Source organism: Amphiprion ocellaris, chromosome 18 (genome assembly GCF_022539595.1).
Source record: "Amphiprion ocellaris isolate individual 3 ecotype Okinawa chromosome 18, ASM2253959v1, whole genome shotgun sequence".
Lineage (NCBI taxonomy): Eukaryota > Metazoa > Chordata > Actinopteri > Pomacentridae > Amphiprion > Amphiprion ocellaris.
Window position 1 is genome coordinate 2096228 of NC_072783.1, and position 21197 is coordinate 2117424.

Genomic DNA, 21197 nt, shown 5'->3' on the forward strand with positions numbered 1-21197 from the left:
ACATATATATATAAATATTTATATAGATATATATCATCAGACCCAGATGAATGCATTTCTTGTTTGTCTGTACTTTCCTTTTCATGCTTATTTGTTTTGGTCAATTTGAGTCTTAGTTTGTCGTTTTGTGTCTCGTTTTTGTCGTTTTGTGTCTCGTTTTTGTCGTTTTGTGTCTCGTTTTTGTTGTTTTGTGTCTTGTTCTTGTCATTTTTGTCTTGTTCTTGTACATATTTACTTTCTACCACTGGATATATCTATTCAAATGTTGGCAAATATGTAAAAATAAGTTGAAACTAAGTTAACTGCAGCGATACTTGTTTTACTGGCAGCTTTCATGTATATCTGACCTCAATCTATTCTCTCTTACAGTTTATTATTAACTGTGGCTCCAGCACACGCCGCCTGAATCTTTACTGGGATCGTTTCACCAACTTTAATATATTTTTTTGAGAATGAAAATTGATTCTTGGTGTTAAAAGCGGCTTCACTCGCAAGTTTTTTTTTTTACCCACGGCGTGTTCCTCAGAGGGGGAGGTTCACGGTTGTCATGGAGATAACTCGTCCTCAATTGACCTCGGCGGGGAGTTTGACTTCCACAGGTGATGATAAATCGGGGTTAAAATCAGATCATACACGCCGTGATTTGTGCTTAAAAGTTATTTTTTTGTCCAAATATTGAGACCAAAGTCAAGAATGAAACTGCAAATAGAAAAAAAAAACATCACAGTTTCCATTTTGTGGATATTCTGGAGCTTTTGATCACTTTGCATGTGCTTCCTCAGCATACCGTTACACATTTAGGCTAAACCTGAGCTACAAATGAACTGATAAAGAAAGAAAATCTCATAAATATAAACGCTATGTAATAATATGCTTCTATCTTCTTGTTTCAAACAGTTCAGTTGCAACAAACGTTCAAAATGTCTGAGTTCCATGACAACAGGTGAGGATAAATCGGGGTTAAAATCTGACGGCACAGACTGTGAAATGTGCTTAAGGGCTCCAAAGAAAGCTACTCGAAGGACTTTGTGTTATTGTTTTCATCAAACTATCGAGACCAAAGTCAAAAATGAAACTGCAAATGGAAAACTACATTGAAGACAGCACAATAATTCAATTCAAGTCACTGTATTTGTCCCCTGGGAGTAATTTAAGGCACCTAAGATCAATAAATAACATACATAATGTGCTAAAAATTACAATATTTATGTATAATGATACCACAATATCCATTCAGTGGCTGTTCTGGAGCTTTTGATCCGTTAACACGTGCTTCCTTAGCATATAGTGAATAAACTGACAAAAATAAAGTCACATAAATTCATACGTAATGTAATAATATACTAATTTAATGTTATTTTTTAAACTTTGCGATATCTATACCCACCTATATCTTCATCATGCAATGTAGATTATTCTGTGTGCTTTTGTAAAAAGACTACAAGTGAATATATTGATGCCTTTTCTTTCTTATTTTAAAGTATCAGTGTTCTATCAGCCAGTTTTGTGTGTGTTCGCCGAAGGATTTGCCTACATTTCTGACAAATACAATAAAAATGGCTACTGGTTTTACATTATTTTCCATAGGAAACCAGCGGCGACCACCAGCAGACACCATCAGAGCACTGAGCACACACTATATCTCCTGCCCGCCTCACAAATCTGTTTCTCAAGTTGACCCTTCGAGCGTCCAAAGGCCCCCTTGAGAGTCTTCAACAGGCAGAGGGGGATTAAATCAGAAACTCAATGATTCTCTAAAAAGGTCAGCGCTTTCATTGCATTTTCATCCTATCACAGCCTTGCAGTCGAATAACTCAAGTCCTCGAAAACGTCGCCACTCAGCCACCCTGAGGCCAATCAGGAGCTTCGCAGGAGGCCCAACGAGAGGCCGGGTTGGTGGAGGCCACCGGGGGGATCAAAGTGCTGCAGCCTTTAGACCTGCTGCTGATTTTTAGTTATTCTTGTTGCTCTCTAAAGCACTCCTCTGCCACCACTAGTCCTCTCACCTCTGCCATCTCTGGCCTGCGAGCTCGGTATTGTCAAGCTGTGCAGGAAGTGGCGCTGAGTTGAATTAATTAAAGAGTGAGAAAGCTGAGGAGGCTGAGCCCAAATACAATCTGCTGCTCGACGCCACTCCAGAGCAGACGCAGCTCATTGAGGACGTGAAGGACGGAGGACACCTCAGGCCTTCCAGGGGCTTTTGGTTGTCATTCGATCAGATGCGCTGATGGCAAGAAGAGTTTAGCTCCTATAACGGCTGTAAAGTCCGACTGTCATGTGATCTGAACAACAACACCTGATGGGAAGATTTAAACCACTGAAACACAAAACCCATCAGCGGGTCTGAGAGGCATGTTGTCTTTAACCCTCCTGTTGCCTTCATTTACAGGCACCAAAAAATACTGTTTCCTTATCTGAAAAAATCAAAAAATCCAGCAAAAAAATTTCACAAATTTCTGAAAATTTGCAAAACATTCAGGAAGAAAATTCCAATAGTTCCTTAAAAGTTTCCCTTAAAAGTTTTGTTTTAAAAATCCCCCAAATTTGGCAAGAAAATTCTTGTAAATATTTTCAAAAAATGAGTAAAAATCTTCCAAAGAAATCCTAAAAATATCTAAAGTGACTACATATATATCGGTACAACTTCTAATATTCTCTTAAGAACATTTTTAACATTTCTTTTTTCCACCAAAAAAAGTTCAAAGATTTCCCAAAAATGTTGAAAATGTGGACATCAGAAGTTTCACTGTGAAAATATATTTTTTTTCCACATTTTCAAACTTTAAAACGGGTCAATTTTGACCCGCAGGGCGACATGAGGGTTAGAAAAAAAAAAAATCAACAAAATTACAACCAGTATCAGAGCCAGAAAATATGAAACCAGAAAGAATTGTCAGATTTCGAACTCTCTGACATCTGATTCATGACTTGCCATCTGGTCAAGAAACTAAATCAAATCATCATATTTCTGCAAAATTACTTTATTCTATATGTTTCATTTAAAAATTCACCAAAAATAGCACATTTGCACTAACCAGATTCGGTCAAAAACTAAAAATTCCATGCTCCTTGGTGCAACCATTAAAACTTTTATAACTGTGCTGTGACCAACAGTCATGTGACAAAAATTTTGAATATTTGGCTGAACTGGGATGAACTGCAGGCCGTGCTTATACAGCGTTTTGTATTTAAAAATTCACCATGAATAAATCTTTTGCTCTAACTAGATTATGTAAAAAACAAAAAAATCTGCGTGTCCAGGTGCAATTGTGAAGCCACAAGTGACAAACTGCGACCAACATTCACGTGGAAAAAAATTCAAAGACTTTTCAGTTTAACCGCAAGATGTGCTTATTCAAGGAAAAGAAAAATGCATTAAAATATCAATACTATGTAGGTTTAACCATTAATTTTTCCAGTATTGGTCATACCTGTTGAAATAGTCAAAGAAATACAAGTTTTGTTGTTTTCTTTTTCCTGATTTATGTCATTATAACATTGCACAGCATACAATTCAGAGTTCTCCACTTCTAGTCATGGTTGTGCTGTTTCATACTGCAGAGCATGAATGAGCCTACAGTGAGTAAAAATAAGAAAGGAAAGGAAGAAAAAAGGTCCAGAAGCTGCTCTGGGTTCAGAGGGTCAAGCACACCTACATCAATCAGCAAACAGTTTTATGTTCTCTTCTTTTTTTAAATGGCTTCATTATTTCACCAGACAAGGCGATACAAACACAACACACAATAAGTGATGCGACACAGACATAAATCTGCGAGGATTAACACAGTGAAGGGCTAATCCTGCTAAAAGGTAAACGCTCACCGCCACCAAACACGAACACTTAAGATGACAGGTGTAAGTGTGCTAATTATGCAAAGGTAAAAAGAAAAACCACACACGGCTGAAACACAAGGCACATTAAAAAGGAGATAATCCCCAGGACTTCATTTAAAATCAGAAAAAACACAAAGCGGGCTTCACAACAAGCCGCACCTGACTGGTATAATACATCAAGCCAAATGATGACATGTGCAACAACGCTGCTAAGAGACCTCTCCCTACGTCAGCCCTGGAATCAGAATAGTACAAATGAGACAGCGACGCACGTCGTTAATCAAGCTATTCTTGGCTGTCAAGAAAGCAACACACACACACACACACACACACACACACACACACACACACACACACACACACGTGTATTTACAGACTCCCATACACGCTGATGTTCTGAAAAATTCACTTTGATTCCCGCAGATCAAAGTGCAGCCATCAGATGGGGCCAAAATCTGCCAGGAAAGATTGAATAAAGGAGGAAAAATACAAACGGCACGAGCAGAGATGTTTCCTCAGACGGCACAGAAAAGAGGAGAAAGTGTGATGAGATCGGCTTGGTCTGAAATCTAATTCTTATGCCCAGATCCCCACAAAGAAAAAAAATGAAAGAAAAACGCCTCTGCTATCCACACGCACGCACGCACGCACGCACGCACGCACGCACGCACGCACGCACGCACGCGCACACACACACACACACGCACACACACACACACACACACAGGCCTGTACAGCAGTATGGCACGCCCAGCCAAAATGAGAGAAAATGATGTGGTGCATTTCCTCTTTAAAACCCACAGTTTGGCCAACCCTGGATAGTCCATAAATCATTCTGTATGATGTAAAAATCACAATCAGCCCCTCATCCTGCTCCGGCACATCAGAAATGGTTAAATGGTTAACCCTCGTGTCGTCCTGCGGGTCAAAATGACCCGTGTTAAAGTTTGAAAATGTGGGGAAAAAACACATTTTCACAGTGAAACTTCTGATGTCCACATTTTCAACATTTTTGGGAAATCTTTGAACATTTTTTTAAGAAATGTTAAAAAAAATGTTTCTTTAAGAAGATTCACAAAAAAAAATCAACCAAAATCCAGCGAATTTCGCTGAATTGTGGTTGATTTTTATGTGAATGTTCTAATAGAAAATATTAGAAGTTTTACTGATATATATGGAATCACTTGCGATATTATTAGGATTTTTAGAAGATTTTTACTCATGTTTTGAAAATATTTACAAGAATTTTCTGCTAAATTTGGGGGATTCTTTTAAAATAAAACTTTTAAGGGAAACTTTTAAGGAATTATTAGAATTTTCTTCCTGAAGGTTTTGCAAATTTTCAGAAATTTGGGGAATTTTTTTGCTGATTTTTTGGATTTTTTTCAGACTGGAAAAATATTTTTTGGTACTCGTAAATGAGGACAACAGGAGGATTAAAACCCACAGTTTGGACAACCCGGGAGAGACCATAAATCATTCTGTGTGATGTAAAAATCACAATCCCCCCTCATCCCGCTCCAGAAATGGTGAAATGGTTAACGCTGAGAGGCTGGTGCACCCTAGTGGCGGCTGCCGGAAGGAGCTTTAAAGTCCTTCACACCCACTCTGCTCCTGTGTGGAGGCTGCACTGATATCGGATGAAGCTGCAATGTCAATATTTCATTTCTGGTTTTGAAATACGGCACGGCAGCGGTAAGCCTTAGCTGTCCACACCGCCTTGTGTACCGAAACCACAGCTTCCCCCCTCCCAACGTTCTGTAATAACAGCACAGAGAACACGACACAGACTCATAATCCAGTTAATGGGGGAGACAGAGGGGAGGCAATTTTCCACATTCCCTGAATGTCAGAGATGAGCATGGAAGGAGACGATTAGCGGTGGGATATAGAAGGCGATAAGGGAGGGCAGAGCCGATGGCAGCAGCAGTCCATCAGCTGTTCTTGACACCGTCAGTTAGGTGTGACTTTGGTGATTAGAAGAATTAGAACGTGTGGTGGTTGCAGCTCAGCCCCACTTTATGGTTGTGCAGTAATACAGGAGAGGATTACTGCTTATCAGGGTGAAGCATCTCTCCTCTTCTCTAAGTTTCATAAAATCTGGTTTAATTCAGCGTGCGTGACTCTGATTACTGCCTGCAGCGTACAGTGAAGGGTTAAGGAGACTGTGTTAGTACAACCCCTGGAAAAAACTATGGAACCACCAGTCTTGGAGGATGTTCATTCCCTTTAATTTAGTAGAAAAAAAGCGGATCACAGACTAAAGTCGCTTAAAGCTGACAGCTGACTGTGAACAACCACTCTGTGATGATTTACCTTCTGTAACCCTCCTGTTGTCTTCATTTATGGGCACCAAAAAATATTGTTTATTTTTCTGAAAAAAATTCAAAAATGCAGCAAAAAAAATTCCTCAAATTTCTGAAAATTTGCAAAACCTTCAGGAAGAAAATTCCAATAATTCCTTAAAAGTTTTAGCTTTAAAAAATCCCCCAAATTTGCCAAGAAAATTCTTGTAAATATTTTCAAAAAATGAGTAAAAATCTTCCAAAAAATCAATAAGAATAAAGAATAAATATACGCAATAAATATATATATATATATACATATATGTATATAAATATATAAATAGAAATAGGCAAACTAAATATAAACAAAAGTGTCAAATAGTGCAAAATAACATATCTATACAAGTATCAAATTACCCTCGTGTCGTCCTGCGGGTCAAATTGACCCGTTTCAAAGTTTGAAAATGTGGGAAAAAAATATATTTTCACAGTTAAACTTCTGATGTCCACATTTTCAACATTTTTGGGAAATCTTTGCACATTTTTTGGTGGAAAGAAACAAATGTTAAAAATGTTTCTTAAGAACATTCACATAAAAATCAACCAAAATCCAGCGAATTTCGCTGGATGTTGGTTATGTTCTTAAGAAAATATTAGAAGTTTTACTGATATATATGGAATCACTTGAGATATTTTTTTTTTTTTTTTAAATAAAACTTTTAAGGAATTATTGGAATTTTCTTCCTGAAGGTTTTGCAAATGTTCAGAAATTTGGGGAATTTTTTTGCTGAATTTTTGGATTTTTTTCAGACAAGGAAACAATATTTTTTGGTTCAGGTAAATGAGGACAACAGGAGGGTTAATGGAAATCCTTAATCCTGTGCTTTAATCTAGCATCGATTTTATTTATTTTGTTGTGTGAGTTGGTGTTGTCTGTTTTTAATTGTTGCACTTTTTTGTTTCTCAGGCTGCTGTCCTGGCCAGGCTTCCTTTGAAAAAGAGATTGTATCTCAACGAGACCGACCTGTTTAAATGAAGGCTAAATAAAAAAAAAATAAAATGAAAAAAAAAGACTTTATTTTTGTGGCATGTCTGTGATTTGCATCCTCCAGGACTGGTGGTTCCATAGTTTTTTGCCAGGGGTTGTACAACGGGGAAGGACAGCTAAACAGCCACACAACCTGAGCCAGGTTTAACCCCACATCTGTTAGTTTTCCTCCCAAACCCTCGTTGTAGGAGAATGTGACAGCACTGCTCAGCTGATTCTGACTGTGTGAATCCTCTGTCGCTGCAGCATCTTTACCTGTGAGCTTCTTCACTGGCTGCAGCCGGACGCTGATGGTCTGGTGGGTGAGCAGCGGGGAGGAGGGCAGAGAGCGCGACACGCCCTCCATGATGCGAATGTGCTGCATGCCCTCGGTCATGGAGAGCGGCGGCACAGCGTAGTCTCCTTCAAAGACACAGTCGCTGTCTATGCTGCCACCTGCAGGATGGGAGGAGAAAACAATGTGGTGGTAAGAGACGGTTTCCTTAATAACATTTTAACACTGCTGGGACAAATGCAAAATAAGTTCCTGCAATGACAGTAAAGAGACTTCATGGAAGAATCTGACATTTAACTGATCGAAGATGACATCTACCGTCAATGGACAGGTTTTCAGTTGCATGTGGATTTATCCTGACTATAACAGTGAATAAAGCTGGACAGACATATTTGACACAATCTGGACAAAAATATAACACTTTTTTGATTCACAAAGACAATGGTTTTGGATTTATTTTGCATTTATTTGATATATTTACCCTGGTTTAAAAAGCAGGTTGTATTTTCTTTTGAAAATCACTACAGTTACACCTTTTATCACAACCAGAAACTGTAAAAACAAAAACAATTGTCAGATTTTTAACTTCTCACTAATGTTTGAACTACTCATCTGAAAGGTGCAATTCTGTCTGAAAACATCTCCAAAACAAAGCCCAAAATGGGAATGGGAATATCAAAATATCTTTATTATGCAGTCTTTTTATTGAAAATCTAAAATAGAACCATTTCCACTAACTAAATTCTGTAAAAAACTAAAAATATGGACTGCTCTGTACAACTGTGAAGCCAATAATGACTCGGCTGTGATCAAAAGTCACGCGACAAAAATGTAGGTAATTTTCGGCTGAACTGCAGGATGTGTTTAAACAGAGACGAGTACGGAAATGAAAAACATAAGTAGGAAAATATCTATATTATGTAGAGTCACCGTTATTTTTTCCAATATTGCTAACACCTGTGGACACTTGGAAAAATGTTCCAAATGTTGATTCATATTTATACATTTTTTTTTTTAAAAACTTAAAAATTTGATAAATTTTTCTTTTTTCACAATTTATGGCATAGTAACCAGATCATACTGGGCAAAATAGATTGCATAGTTCTGTTTTCTTCTAGTCATTGTTGTGCTGTTTCCGTAGAGGTGCAGGACTTTATACTGCAGTGAAAAATGAGCCCACAGTGGGTAAAAATATGATGGAGCAAAAAAGAAAGACCCAGAACCTGCCCGGGGTTTAGAGGGTTAACATTACTGAATTTTTTAATTGACTGTCAACGTGAAATCAGAAAACTGTAAAACAGCCCAAGAGCGTTTCCTGCCTTTGTTTTTTTTTTTTTTTTTTTTTAAACATTTGTAATGATATGAAACTGAGAAAACCACCAAAGCCTCACATTTAACAAGCTGGAATGTTTGACATTTTGCTTGATAAACGACAAACAATTTACTGACCATTGAAAGCGCAGCATTTTTCTGCTGAATGACTAATCATTTCAGCTCTCACAGTGTTTATTAGGTGGCTACTGTTTTGGATTTGATTGCCTTCTTTTTTCCAATTTGTTCACCTGCTGTAGAAACCGTGTGACATTTAGAGAGGAGGTAGTACCTCAGCCTCGTCCCTGACTACTGATATCAGTGCAGCATCGTTATTGAGTGGAACAGGACTGACCCAGAACAGAGAACAGCCCTGAAGGCAACACGTGCAGCTCACATTTATTGTTACAAACTGACCTCGGTAACCCCACAGTAACACAAAACCCCACAATTTCCATATAATAAAGGAGGATTTTCTAACCATCTGAAATGTGTTTAAACAAACTAAAAAGAAATAGCACAGTCATGACCACGAGAGAGCGTTTTATTTACAAAAAAAGGGGAAAAAAAGCCTCTCACAATGAGCAACAATTACAGACGGAGCAGAAACAACCACTCACCATCACTTATCCACCTTCTGCTCCTCTCTTGCTTCAAAAGCCACAAATTATGACAACTTGGGTTTTTTTTTTTTTTTTTAAACTTTACACACACACACACAAACACACACTCGCCGGTGGACAAAAAAAACAAAAACAAAACTGCCACACTGCAAAAACTCAAAATCTTACCAAGTCTATTTGTCTTATTTTTAGTCAAAATGTATGTGTTTGTGTGTGGTTGTTTTTAATCATGTGCTCATCGTGCAGGCTCACCCTGTTGTTTTCTTTGCTCTCTAAGTCTCTGTAAACAGCATGGAGACGTGACTACACGCCTGCTTTGTGTTGAAAAAGTCCCACACCTCGCGCTCTCACACTCAGGTGAAGGGCGTACCTGATTACGTCACAGGAGCTGCAGCGGTGATGAGGAAGGAGCTGTTTGTCAGTGTGGAGAGCTGCTGCTAGGGTGCAAACAGGTGGAAAGCACTTCTTGTGGCGGCTGGAAGGGATTGTGGAGTTTATGTAAGAAGAGGTAGCGAACGTGTTGAGGAATGTGTCTGTAATGCACAGCTCTGAGCCGAGGGAGAACTCAGGTAGGGTGTTTTGTTTTCCTGAGCGCAGGTGCTGTCGATCCTGCGTCAGTAGCAGATAAACTGTGAGCTCCAGGAATTCTGGAAGTCTTTAACCCGCATGTTGTCCTGTGGGTCAGAATTGACCCGTTTTAAAGTTTGAAAATGTGGAAAAAATAATATATTTTCACAGTTAAACTTCTGATTTCCACATCTTGGGAATTCTTTGAACATTTTTTGGTGGAAAAAAAGAAATGTTAAAAATGTTTCTTTAAGAACATTCACATAAAAATCAACCAAAATCCAATGAATTTCGCTGGATTTTGGTTGATTTTTATGTGAATGTTCTTAAAGAAAATATTACAACTTTTACTGATATATATGGAATCATTTTAGATATTTTTAGGATTTTTTTGGAAGATTTTAACAAATTTTTTGAAAATATTTACAAAAATTTTCTTGCCAAATTTGGGGGATTTTTTTTTTTTTTTTTTTTTAAATAAAACTTTTAAGGGAAACCTTTAAGGAATTATTGGAATTTTCTTCCTGAAGGTTTTGTAAATTTTCAGAAATTTGTGAAATTTTTTTGCAGACTTTTTGGATTTTTTTTCAGACAAGGAAACAATATTTTTTGGTGCCTGTAAATGAAGACAACAGGAGGGTTAAGACAATGCATCTTAAATATCTTAAGTCAAATAATTTTGAAATTATCTTGTTTTGAGGTGTATTTTACAAGAAAACTCGAAATAAGTTTAATACATCTCAAATTAGGAGGTTACATGACAGCAAAAATCTATTTTTGAGTGAAAAACTACTATTTTTTTTTAAGCATGTCTGGCTTACTTTAAGACACCTGAGCTTGACAATCCTAGTAAAATGGAGCTTAAAATAAGTTTTCCCAGCTAATTTTAAGACCTCAGTATTCTAAATATCATATCTTATTTCCAGAAATCTTACCAAGCCATTTTTCACTTGTTCTATTGGCAGATTTTTTCACCTATTTCAAGGTAAAAGTTCTTTGAAATAAGCTTTTTTTCTTGTTTTGAGAGAGGCATTTTTTCCAGTGCAGCTGTCTGTAAACACAGCAACATCCATTTTGTGAATCAGTTTTGGCTCAGACTCCCCCATTTCCCTGCGGACGGGAGCTGCAAAACCAACTGGTCAAGCAACAGTCTTGCATCAGATAGCAGCCGCAAAAGTGAGACAAGAAGCCATTATCAGACGCCCGGCCGTGACAAGTCTCCCGGGGAAGACTCTGTGATGGTGGAGGGGGGCAGAATCGGCTGTAATGCAAATACACCAGCAAAGAAACACTTGGAAGAAATAGCAAACACACACTCGTCTCTCTGCGGCTCTAGCAGAGCTGGAGTCGGTCCATCCATTCACTGGGGAATGTCACTGCACTGCAAAAGCAAAAACAACAGCCAGAGCAGCGGCTGCATCGACCCTCGCATGGAAATTCTCGGCATGTATGCAAACTCTGGTGTGAATACCAAAGGGGGAGCTCGGTATTCTGGTGGCAGTTATCCGTAGTCACGTTTCCACTCAATGTTAATGCATTGGGATGCTGAATAAAAACAAACTATTATACTATTATTAACAAAGCAGCCACCCTAAGAAATCTGTCGTGGGTCACATTAACCCTCTGAGCCCTAAGAAGTTTCTGGGTGGCTTGAAACAGCACTTTTGCTCACTGTGGGCTCATTTTTCACTGCAATATAAAGTCCTGTACCTCTATGGAAACAGCACAACCATGACTAGAAGTACAGAGAACTCAGAAATATATTCTGTGGAGGATAATACATATATACCGCCACAAACCATAAAAAAGAAGAAGAAAAGAAGTTTTTTTTTTGCTTATTTGTACTACAAAAATTTAAGAAAAACAGGAATCAGCACAACATTTTCCATGTGCCTACAGGTGTTACCAATACGGAAAAATATGGTAACTCTACATACTTTTACTATTTATTAGGGCCCTTATTATAGCCCTTTTCAAAATAATCGTCATTGGCTGGAGTTTTGCCTATTACATGCCGATACAGCCTTAATTTCTCATAAAACACTAAATGCTGTTAAGTGTTGGAGTCGCGTAGAATGATGTCCTCGCTCCGTTTGTTCAATACAATGAGCTCTGACTCCATTCAATTCTTAGTCCTCATCGCTGTCTTCTCAGTAACGTACAGGAGTTAGCTACAGCCAGGCTACATTACAGAAGTTAGCTACAGCCAGCAAACATCACAGGAGTTAGCTACAGCCAGGCTACATTACAGGAGTTAGCTACAGCCAGCAAACATTACAGGTGTTAGCTACAGCCAGGCTACATTACAGAAGTTAGCTACAGCCAGCAAACATTACAGGAGTTAGCTATAGCCAGGCTACATTACAGAAGTTAGCTACAGCCAGCAAACATTACAGGAGTTAGCTACAGCCAGGTGACATTACAGGAGTTAGCTATAGCCAGGCTACATTGAAGGAGTTGGCTACAGCCAGGAGACATTACAGGAGTTAGCTACAGCCAGGCTACATTACAGGAGTTAGCTACAGCCAGGCTACATTACAGGAGTTAGCTACAACCAGGAGACATTACAGAAGTTAGCTACAGCCAGGCTACATTACAGGAGTTAGCTACAGCCAGGAGACATTACAGGAGTTAGCTACAGCCAGACTACATTACAGGAGTTAGCTACAGCCAGGAGACATTACAGAAGTTAGCTACAGCCAGGCTACATTACAGGAGTTAGCTACAGCCAGGAGACATTACAGGAGTTAGCTACAGCCAGCAAACATTACAGGAGTTAGCTACAGCCAGGAGACATTACAGAAGTTAGCTACTGCCAGGCAACATTACAGGAGTTTGCTACAGCCAGGAGACATTACAGGAGTTAGCTACAGCCAGCAAACATTACAGGAGTTAGCTACAGCCAGGAGACATTACAGGAGTTAGCTACAGCCAGGCTACATTACAGGAGTTAGCTACAGCCAGGAGACATTACAGGAGTTAGCTACAGCCAGCAAACATTACAGGAGTTAGCTACAGCCAGGAGACATTACAGGAGTTAGCTACAGCCAGGCTACATTACAGGAGTTAGCTACAGCCAGGCCACATTACAGGAGTTAGCTATAGCCAGGCTACATTACAGGAGTGGGCGGAGCCGACAGGTAAGTTTATAACGACGTTGTGAAATTAACAATGACTCACCATGTTTCCCGTTTCAGTTTAACTCTCTTTTCCATGTATCATGACGAGTGGCGTGTGCTTTGTTGCTTTTCATTTACGTTGCTAAAGTTGTGCTAACCTAGCTTAAGTTACTCCCTGTCTGTTTATGTTAGCAATAACATCGCCGTAGTTATGCTAACCTAGCATAGCGTTAGCTAACAGCTTAAAGCCAGTAAGTAAATGCAGAAATAACATAAATGTACAAAATATCTGCTCGTCCAGAAGAGCGTTCATCACTCCGTCAGCTGCTGTTGAGGATCATTTAAGGAGGAGGATGTGAACCCAGAGGGGAGGAGGTTTATTCAGATAAATGAGGAATATTACTGTCTGTCTGCTGCTGCAACCGTCATGATGTCACTCTGAGTTTTACCGTCAGAAAATACTAGAACGTGACCGAGGCTGGAACAGCAACTCACTGTGTTGTTATGGAGGAACATTAGTGTCGGACTATTTGTGACTATTATAGATTTAAAATACAACTGTCAAAGATGGCATGTTTAAATCTGAGAAAAGCGTCTCTGGTTTTATTTTGGTTCATATAAGGCCTGACTTCATGGCAAAGAAAAGAATGGAGTAGAGAAAATGTGATTTAACGTTAACGGGCATCAGAGGGCTGCAGAAATAATGTTTTACAGAAATTTCATTCATTATATACAGCTTATATATATATATGTGCTTATATACAGCAATATATATATAACCTACATCAAATCTTCAGCAACAAGGAGTACCAGACCAGATGTATTTTATAACTCATTTACAGACTGACTCTTTTTTTTAAGGTTATATAATTTCCCAGCGGTTTAATGCTTTGTTGCATGTTTTTGTACTTGAAATTCCTCCCTGTTGTGAAGTTAAACCAATACTAAAGGACAAAGTATTGTAAAACAGTAAAATATTCTGCCTGTAATTCATATCTTTGTTGTTGTAAGCGTTAAGGGACCAAAAAAGAAGTTATTTCATTCATTATACAGTTTTTAAATTAATCGTCCAATTAATCAGTTGTCGGAATTTTTTTTTGCCAAATATTGGAATCGGCATCGTCCTCAAAAAATCTGTATCGGTCAGGTCCTACAATTTACATGATTAATCTGTTTCCATACTTGTCTCCTATCTGCTCTGTATAAACACAGCCTGCAGTTCAGCCGAGTTTGGTCGAGAAAAATTCCTGCATTTTTGTCACGTGACTGTTGGATGCAGCGAGAGCCAGTAATGACTTTCTGGTTTTGCAGAGAAGTGCAGATTTTGTTTTTTACAGAATCTGCTCTGTCTGAACAGTAACTTAGTTCTTGTCACATGGGTCACAACACGGTTACTAACAGCTTCATGATTGCACCAAGGAGCGTCAAATTTGTACGTTTTCATAGAAACTAGTTGGTGCAAACGGTTTATTATTAGTACATTTTTAAAAGGGACACGATGAAATATTGAAATTCTAAGCTTAGATCTGGATAAGTTTTCTGATGTAATGGCACGTCACAGATGAGTAGTTCAGTTTAGTTCGGAAAGTTCAAAATGTGATTTTTTTTTTCAGTTTTTACAGATTCTGTCTCTTGTGAATAATTTAATTTTGGTGGTTTTTAAGAAAATAACATGCCTTACACACCCACTGGTGGGTTCTGAGGTTCAGAGGGTTAAAGTAATCAACAGAGATACATAACTGGGACACAATTAGCAAATGCCAATTCAGGATAGTCTCAAGCAAACAGCCAGAAAGTGTGATTCACCGAAATTAAAAGGTTTATTTCAGGGCAACGACTGGAGGGGGTGGAGAGAGGCAGCCTGGCTTCACTTCAGGGTTGAAATCCAGAGAACGAGAGCGTCGAAGGGGAAATTATGGTGTTTTATTTTAGACTTTGATGAGCGACGTGCGCAAGGACCACGCCATGATTCGAAATAAACACAAACACCTGCTCATCAAGGTGTTCCGCTCAAAACATGCACAAGTTAGAGGGAAAAAAAAACATGGAATCATAATTGTCCAAAACATTTCCTGCTGAGCTCTGACATTCCTGCTGCTGATAAACATTTCATGTTGTATGCAGCCTATTTCCCCGAGAAGTAACTCGAATTTACAGACAAAATTACAAGAATATAAAATTCATACAGTTCTCTCGCCCGTAAATATAACATCATTTCCAGCAGTCATAAACTTTTCCACCATAAAGCCGAGTGAAATAGAGCTTGGTAACAAGGCCTCCATGGGTTCCTTCAGAGGAAACATTAAGGGAGCAGAAATGAAGTCTGGAAAGAGCCGTGAGAGAGGTTTTACAGGAAATGAGAAGGTATAGGTGGGAAAAGAAGTGCTTGTTTTCAGCAGCTCGGCTCCTCATTCACTCACATTCACTGCAAAAACTCAAAATCCTACCAGGTCTATTTGTCTTATTTTTAGTCAAAATGTCTCATCCCACTTGATTTAAAATAAATTCACTTAACAGGTGACATTTCAGCAGATGGAGGGACTTGTTTTTAGACAATGCATCTTAAATATCTGGTTAAGTCAAACAATCTTGAAATTATCTTGTTTTGAGTTGAATTTTACAAGAAAACTCAAAATAAGTTTAACTCTCGTGTCGTACTGCGGGTCAAAATTGACCCGTTTTAAAGTTTGAAAACGTGGAAAAAATGTATTTTCACAGTGAAACTTCTGATGTCCACATTTTCCACATTTTTGGGAAATCTTTGAACATTTTTTGGTGGAAAAAAAGAAATGTTAAAAATGTTTCTTAAGAACATTCACAAAAAAAAATCAACCAAAATCCAGTGAGTTTCGCTGGATTTTGGTTGATTTTTATGTGAATGTTCTTAAAGAAAAGATTACAAGTTTTACTGATATAGATGGAATCACTTTAGATATTTTTAGGATTTTTTTGGACGATTTTTACTCATTTTTTGAAAATATTTACAAGAATTTTCTTGACAAATTTGGGGGATTTTTGTAAAATAAAACTTTTAAGGGAAACTTTTAAGGAATTATTGTAATTTTCTTCCTGAAGGTTTTGCAAAATTTCTGAAATTTGAGGAACTTTTTTTCAGATTTTTTGGGATTTTTTTCAGACAAGGAAACAATATTTGGGCTGCACAGTGGCGTAGTGGTTAGCACTTTCGCCTTGCAGCTAGAAGATCCCTGGTTCGCGTCCCGGCTTTCCCGGGATCTTTCTGCATGGAGTTTGCATGTTCTCCCTGTGCATGCGTGGATTTTCTCCGGGTACTCCGGCTTCCTCCCACAGTCCAAAAATATGCTGAGGTTAACTGATCATTCTAAATTGCCCGTAGGTGTGAATGTGAGAGTGATTGTTTGTCTCTGTATGTAGCCCTGTGACAGACTGGTGACCTGTCTAGGGTGTCCCCTGCCTTCACCTGAGTCAGCTGGGATAGACTCCAGCCCCCCATGACCCTAGTGAGGATTAAGTGGTGTATAGATAATGGATGGATGGATGGATGGATGGATGGATGGATGGATGGATGGATGGATGGATGGAAACAATATTTTTTGGTGCTCATAAATGAGGACAACAGGAAGATTAATACATCTCAAATTAGGAGGTTACATGAAAGTGAAAATCTATTTTTGAGTGGAAAAACTGCTATTTTTTTTTTTTTTTAGCATGTCTGGCTTATTTTAAGACACCTAAGCTTGACAATCCTGGTAAAATATAGCTTAAAATAAGTTTTCCCAGCTAATTTTAAGATCTCAATATTCTAAATATCATATCTTATTTCAAGAAATCTTACCAAGACATTTTCACTTGTTCTATTGGCAGATTTTTCCACTTATTTTAAGGTAAAAGTTATTTGAAATAAGTTTTTTTCTTGTTTTGAGAGGGGCATTTTTTCTAGTGTTCACACTTCGAGCTGCTCAATAATAAGCAGGAAGACCAGCTACAGCCGAGATCGATTTCGCAGGACAAGATTGCAGATTTGATTTGGGAGTTGCTTACCTTGGCCGATGTGGCTCAGGTGAGGGTCTAGACTGGGCGAGCAGGGGTCTGCCAGGTCCTCGCTCCCGCCATCTGCAGACGAGGAGCAAAAAGAGAAAGACAGGGAGTGAGTTCGGTGGTAGCGGGGCGAGGAGGCGAGCAGCAGCGCCACTTCTTCCTCTCCTATCAGCCAGGTGTGGGACCTGAGGACCCCCAGCAGGCTGCTAACACAAAGCCCCTCCACGCCCTTCCTCCTGGAGCCCAAACTGCCCCGTATGGTGGCCAAGTGGGACCTCGCCGCTAAGCTCCACTTTTTCCGTCTCCCCATGTTTTCTAGTCTTCAGCCTTTCTATCTCTGGACGCACATGCAGATAACAAAACAGTTTACATTGCAGCCACTGGTGCACGCAGTCGTGTGATGGAGCCACAATCAAAGAGCTCGCTGGGCTCCACGGTTCAATGACTCGCAGTAAAACAGTGGGCGTTTCCCAGGATAGATCCACATACGGCTTAATGATATGAGGATCAATTACGCCCAAGGGAGCAGGCAGGCAGAATTATCCACAGTGGATGGAGCTGAAAAGAAGTGGGTGGTGGAGGGAGGGAGGGAGGGCAGCATCAATGGACAGCACAGTCAGTGTCACCGGGGAATTGTTTCATAATCCTGTTCAAGTACAGATGGATCTACTGTAAAGCAAGACAGGCCAGCAGAGGAGGTGTGGAACAAATGATTTATACTCAGAAAAAAAATGATAGAAACCACATCCCTGCAGAATTAAGTGAGCTATTAATACAATCTAAACTGAGCTACTTGTGTAAAAACTAGCCTAAGCCGGTGGATTATCAGCATGTAGATGGATCAAAGATTGCTGCATTAAAGCGGAACGGGCGAGAAGGGCTTTTTATCGCAAAAAACCCCCAAAAACAAAGGATTGTCTATTTTCAATCACAGAAGCTCACCATCAGCCCAGAAAACCCAAACAAATACTCAAGTATTATCTCCCCCATCGCAGATTCACACACTGTGGGCCAGAAGCCACACAGCGGGCTGGATCGGCTCGCTGGTGGAAAGATCAAGCTTGTCGATGGGCAGATAGAATAGGCTGTGGGGCATGATTGTGTGAGAACTGGGCCAGCCTGAGATTGACACAGATTGTGGAAGGGAGTCCTCTGCAGAGGATTATGCAGCTTCCTGACCTCAGTCTTCACATCTGGGGGAGTCAAATGTCCAAAATTTCAAACATTATACAAACAAAACATGGAATTTATGAAGGATTTTGCTAAATTTCAACCATTTACAGACCAAAAAAACGCACATCCTGCAGCTAACTCCTGCATTGCTCGCAGCCTCGGCACCAACAAAGCCACCAAAAATAGCTTCTCACCTTGTATACCTGATGAGGCGTCGCGTCTAGTAAAATCAATGTTGTGAAAATCAATGCAGGCCTTAAAGATGACGTGCACCGGTGATGAGCAATGTTTGAACGGCGAGGCATGAAAACATACACAAGCAGGCACGAGAGTGTGTGAAGCTGAGAGTGGAAAGCTCAATGATACGCTGGTAGAGAACGACAGCGGATCTGATGAGCAGCTAAGGTGGCATTTTGAGCCACCTGTTGGTCATTAGACACAGTCAGCAGCTTGAAGTGGAACATCTGGGGCAACATTACATAACAAACCTTATTCTATTCTTATCTGTGGTGATGTTTAATTCAAAAACTACAAAAAAGGACTCCTGACGCTGTGAGGAGCTTTGGTGAGGAAATAAAGAGCAGAAAGTTTATTCATGTTCAATTATGTTCCACCAACTGAATGACAAATCTATATTAAACGTTCAATGTAACCCAGTTTTTTTTTTACTCATTGTGGGCATATTTTTCACTGCAATATAAAGTTCTGCACCTCTGTGAAAACTGCAACTATGGCTAGAAGTACAGGAGGTAATCAACTTACATTGGAGTTCCGTTCCTACAGATTGATGTAAGTCAATTTTCTCCGAAAGTCCAAACTCCGGAGAAAATGTAAACAAAGTTGTTATGTGCATCACGATATCAATCTGTTCTTCATAAAAGTCATGAATACCAATAACTTTCATGCATGTATGAATCATTTTACAAGAAGACAACAGAATATGTTCCACTGTTTTTACAACTTGATCTAATAATGCCGATATTCATTTTTGGACTTACTGGTTAACTTAAAAGGATTTATTTACATGTATTTATGATGTTTTATTCTGTTTTGTTGCAGTTTTCCCTCTGTAATGTGCATCAAGAGCCACAGTAAATAAGTCAAGTTTGCTACGACTCACAATTCATTTTGCAAGCACGAGGTTAACGAGTTAGCTGCAGCTTTTACCATCACCATTTTCTTTGCCAACACAAGAGTCTGACTTCCGCTGGGAGCCATAATGATGGCCAAAAAGTTAGTGAATGTAGCACAATCCAAGGTGGTGTACAACCGGAGAATGGAAACAAAGAAGTCTTATAGCGCCGCGTGACGACGTATTCATTCGCTCCACTTGCCAACTAGTTCCACATAATCAGTTCTGTAATCAGTTCTGATGTAATGACGCAACGCCCTAGGTGGAGGACCACCTGTATAGAGAACTCAGAAATGTCTTCTGTGCAGTTTGACACAGTTACAATGTCACAAATCATTAAAAAATTAATAAAGAAATACATAAAGTTGAACTATTTGACTACAAGTGCTCCTCGGTTTACGACATCTTCGACCTGTGGCATTTCATTGGAACTGGTTGCAGGCGGGTCCTCGGTTTACAACGTACGGCTTTGTGTCAGAACTGGTTACGTGGAACTAGTTGGCGAGCGGAGTGGATGAATACGTCGTAACGCGGCGCTATCAGACGGCTTTATTTCCATTCTCTGGCTGTACTCCACCTTGGATTGTGCTACATTCATTAACTTTTTGTCCTTCATTATGGCTCCCAGCATAAGTCAGACTCTTCTGATGCTTGTAAGAAAAGGAAAGCGTCTCCATGGAAGTGAAATTAGACAGAATAAAATGCTGGAAATGTGACTTTTCCGAAGAACTGATCGATATTGTGATGCAAATAATGGCTTTATTTACATTTCGCTGGAGTTCCGACTTACATCGATCCGTAGAAACAGAACTCTGACGTAATTCAAGGACCCCCTGTATTTACTTTACAAAAATTGGAAAAACCTGTCATCTACACTACCAGTCTTTAGTTTGGAGACACCTTCTCATTTAATGGTTTTTATTTATTTTCATGAATGTTTACATTGTAGATTCTCACAGAAGGCATCAAAACTATGAATGAACACAGATGGAATCATAACAAAAAAGTGTGAAATAAAACATGTTTTATATTTTAGATTCTTCAAAATAGCTTCCTTTTGCTTTGGTTACTGCTTTGCACACTGTCAGCATTCTCTCCATGAGGCAGTCACCTGAAATGGTCTCTCTACTTGTTCTACGGTTCACAAAATCTTCCTTTTTTACACGACATGCCACATCCAGAAAGATATTTCACCATGCAGATTGCATCTTCCAGCGATTTGTTGACATTTGCTTCTCTGTACACTGTTTTTAAACCATGCTGCATTTATTCTATGGCACTATTGTGTTATATTTTGCTCTCAATGTGCCTAATTTCTGTAATCTTTAATCCAATTACTTACACCTGTTTTCCTCATGTTGCCTTTGTTCAGATGCATGTGTTTTATTTTTGTACTTTAAAATTACTTTGAGAGCCAAAAGACAAAACGAAACAGAAAAAACACCAGTCAAATTCCTTGTCTGTATGTGCCAATAAAGCTAATTTTTGAGTCTGAGTTTGTCACGTTTCTGCTGTTCATAGCCGAGTTAATCGTGATGCTTTGGTTGCTCTGGAGTACACAGAATTTCTTGTTTTTTTACAGAATCTGCTTCGTGCCAATTGTTAATTTTTGGTGATTTTTCTTAAAGTGACACACATTGAATGATGTGATTTTTAAGAATTCTCAACATTTTAAACTCAGTTTCTCCTGGCTGTGAAAAATGTTGTACTTTAATACATTATCTAAAGCTAAAACACCTTTCAAACCCACTGGCTGGTTTCGGGGATCAGAGGACTAAATTACTTTGTTACTGAGGCTTTGGAGGAATTCCACA

The 21197-nt window shown here is 39.1% G+C and overlaps 1 protein-coding gene across 8 annotated transcripts in view; it reads right to left on the minus strand.

Moving 5' to 3' along the window:
• tanc2b (tetratricopeptide repeat, ankyrin repeat and coiled-coil containing 2b) overlaps window positions 1-21197 on the minus strand; it is a 236267-nt gene that overhangs the window by 108170 nt on the left and 106900 nt on the right. For all 8 annotated transcript variants that reach the window (XM_055004166.1, XM_055004171.1, XM_055004170.1 and 5 more), the window contains 2 exons: window positions 17082-17153; window positions 7423-7602 (listed from right to left, as the gene is read on the minus strand). In XM_055004166.1, coding sequence (XP_054860141.1) covers window positions 7423-7602; window positions 17082-17153 — 252 coding nt within the window. The remainder of the gene's footprint in view (window positions 1-7422; window positions 7603-17081; window positions 17154-21197) is intronic.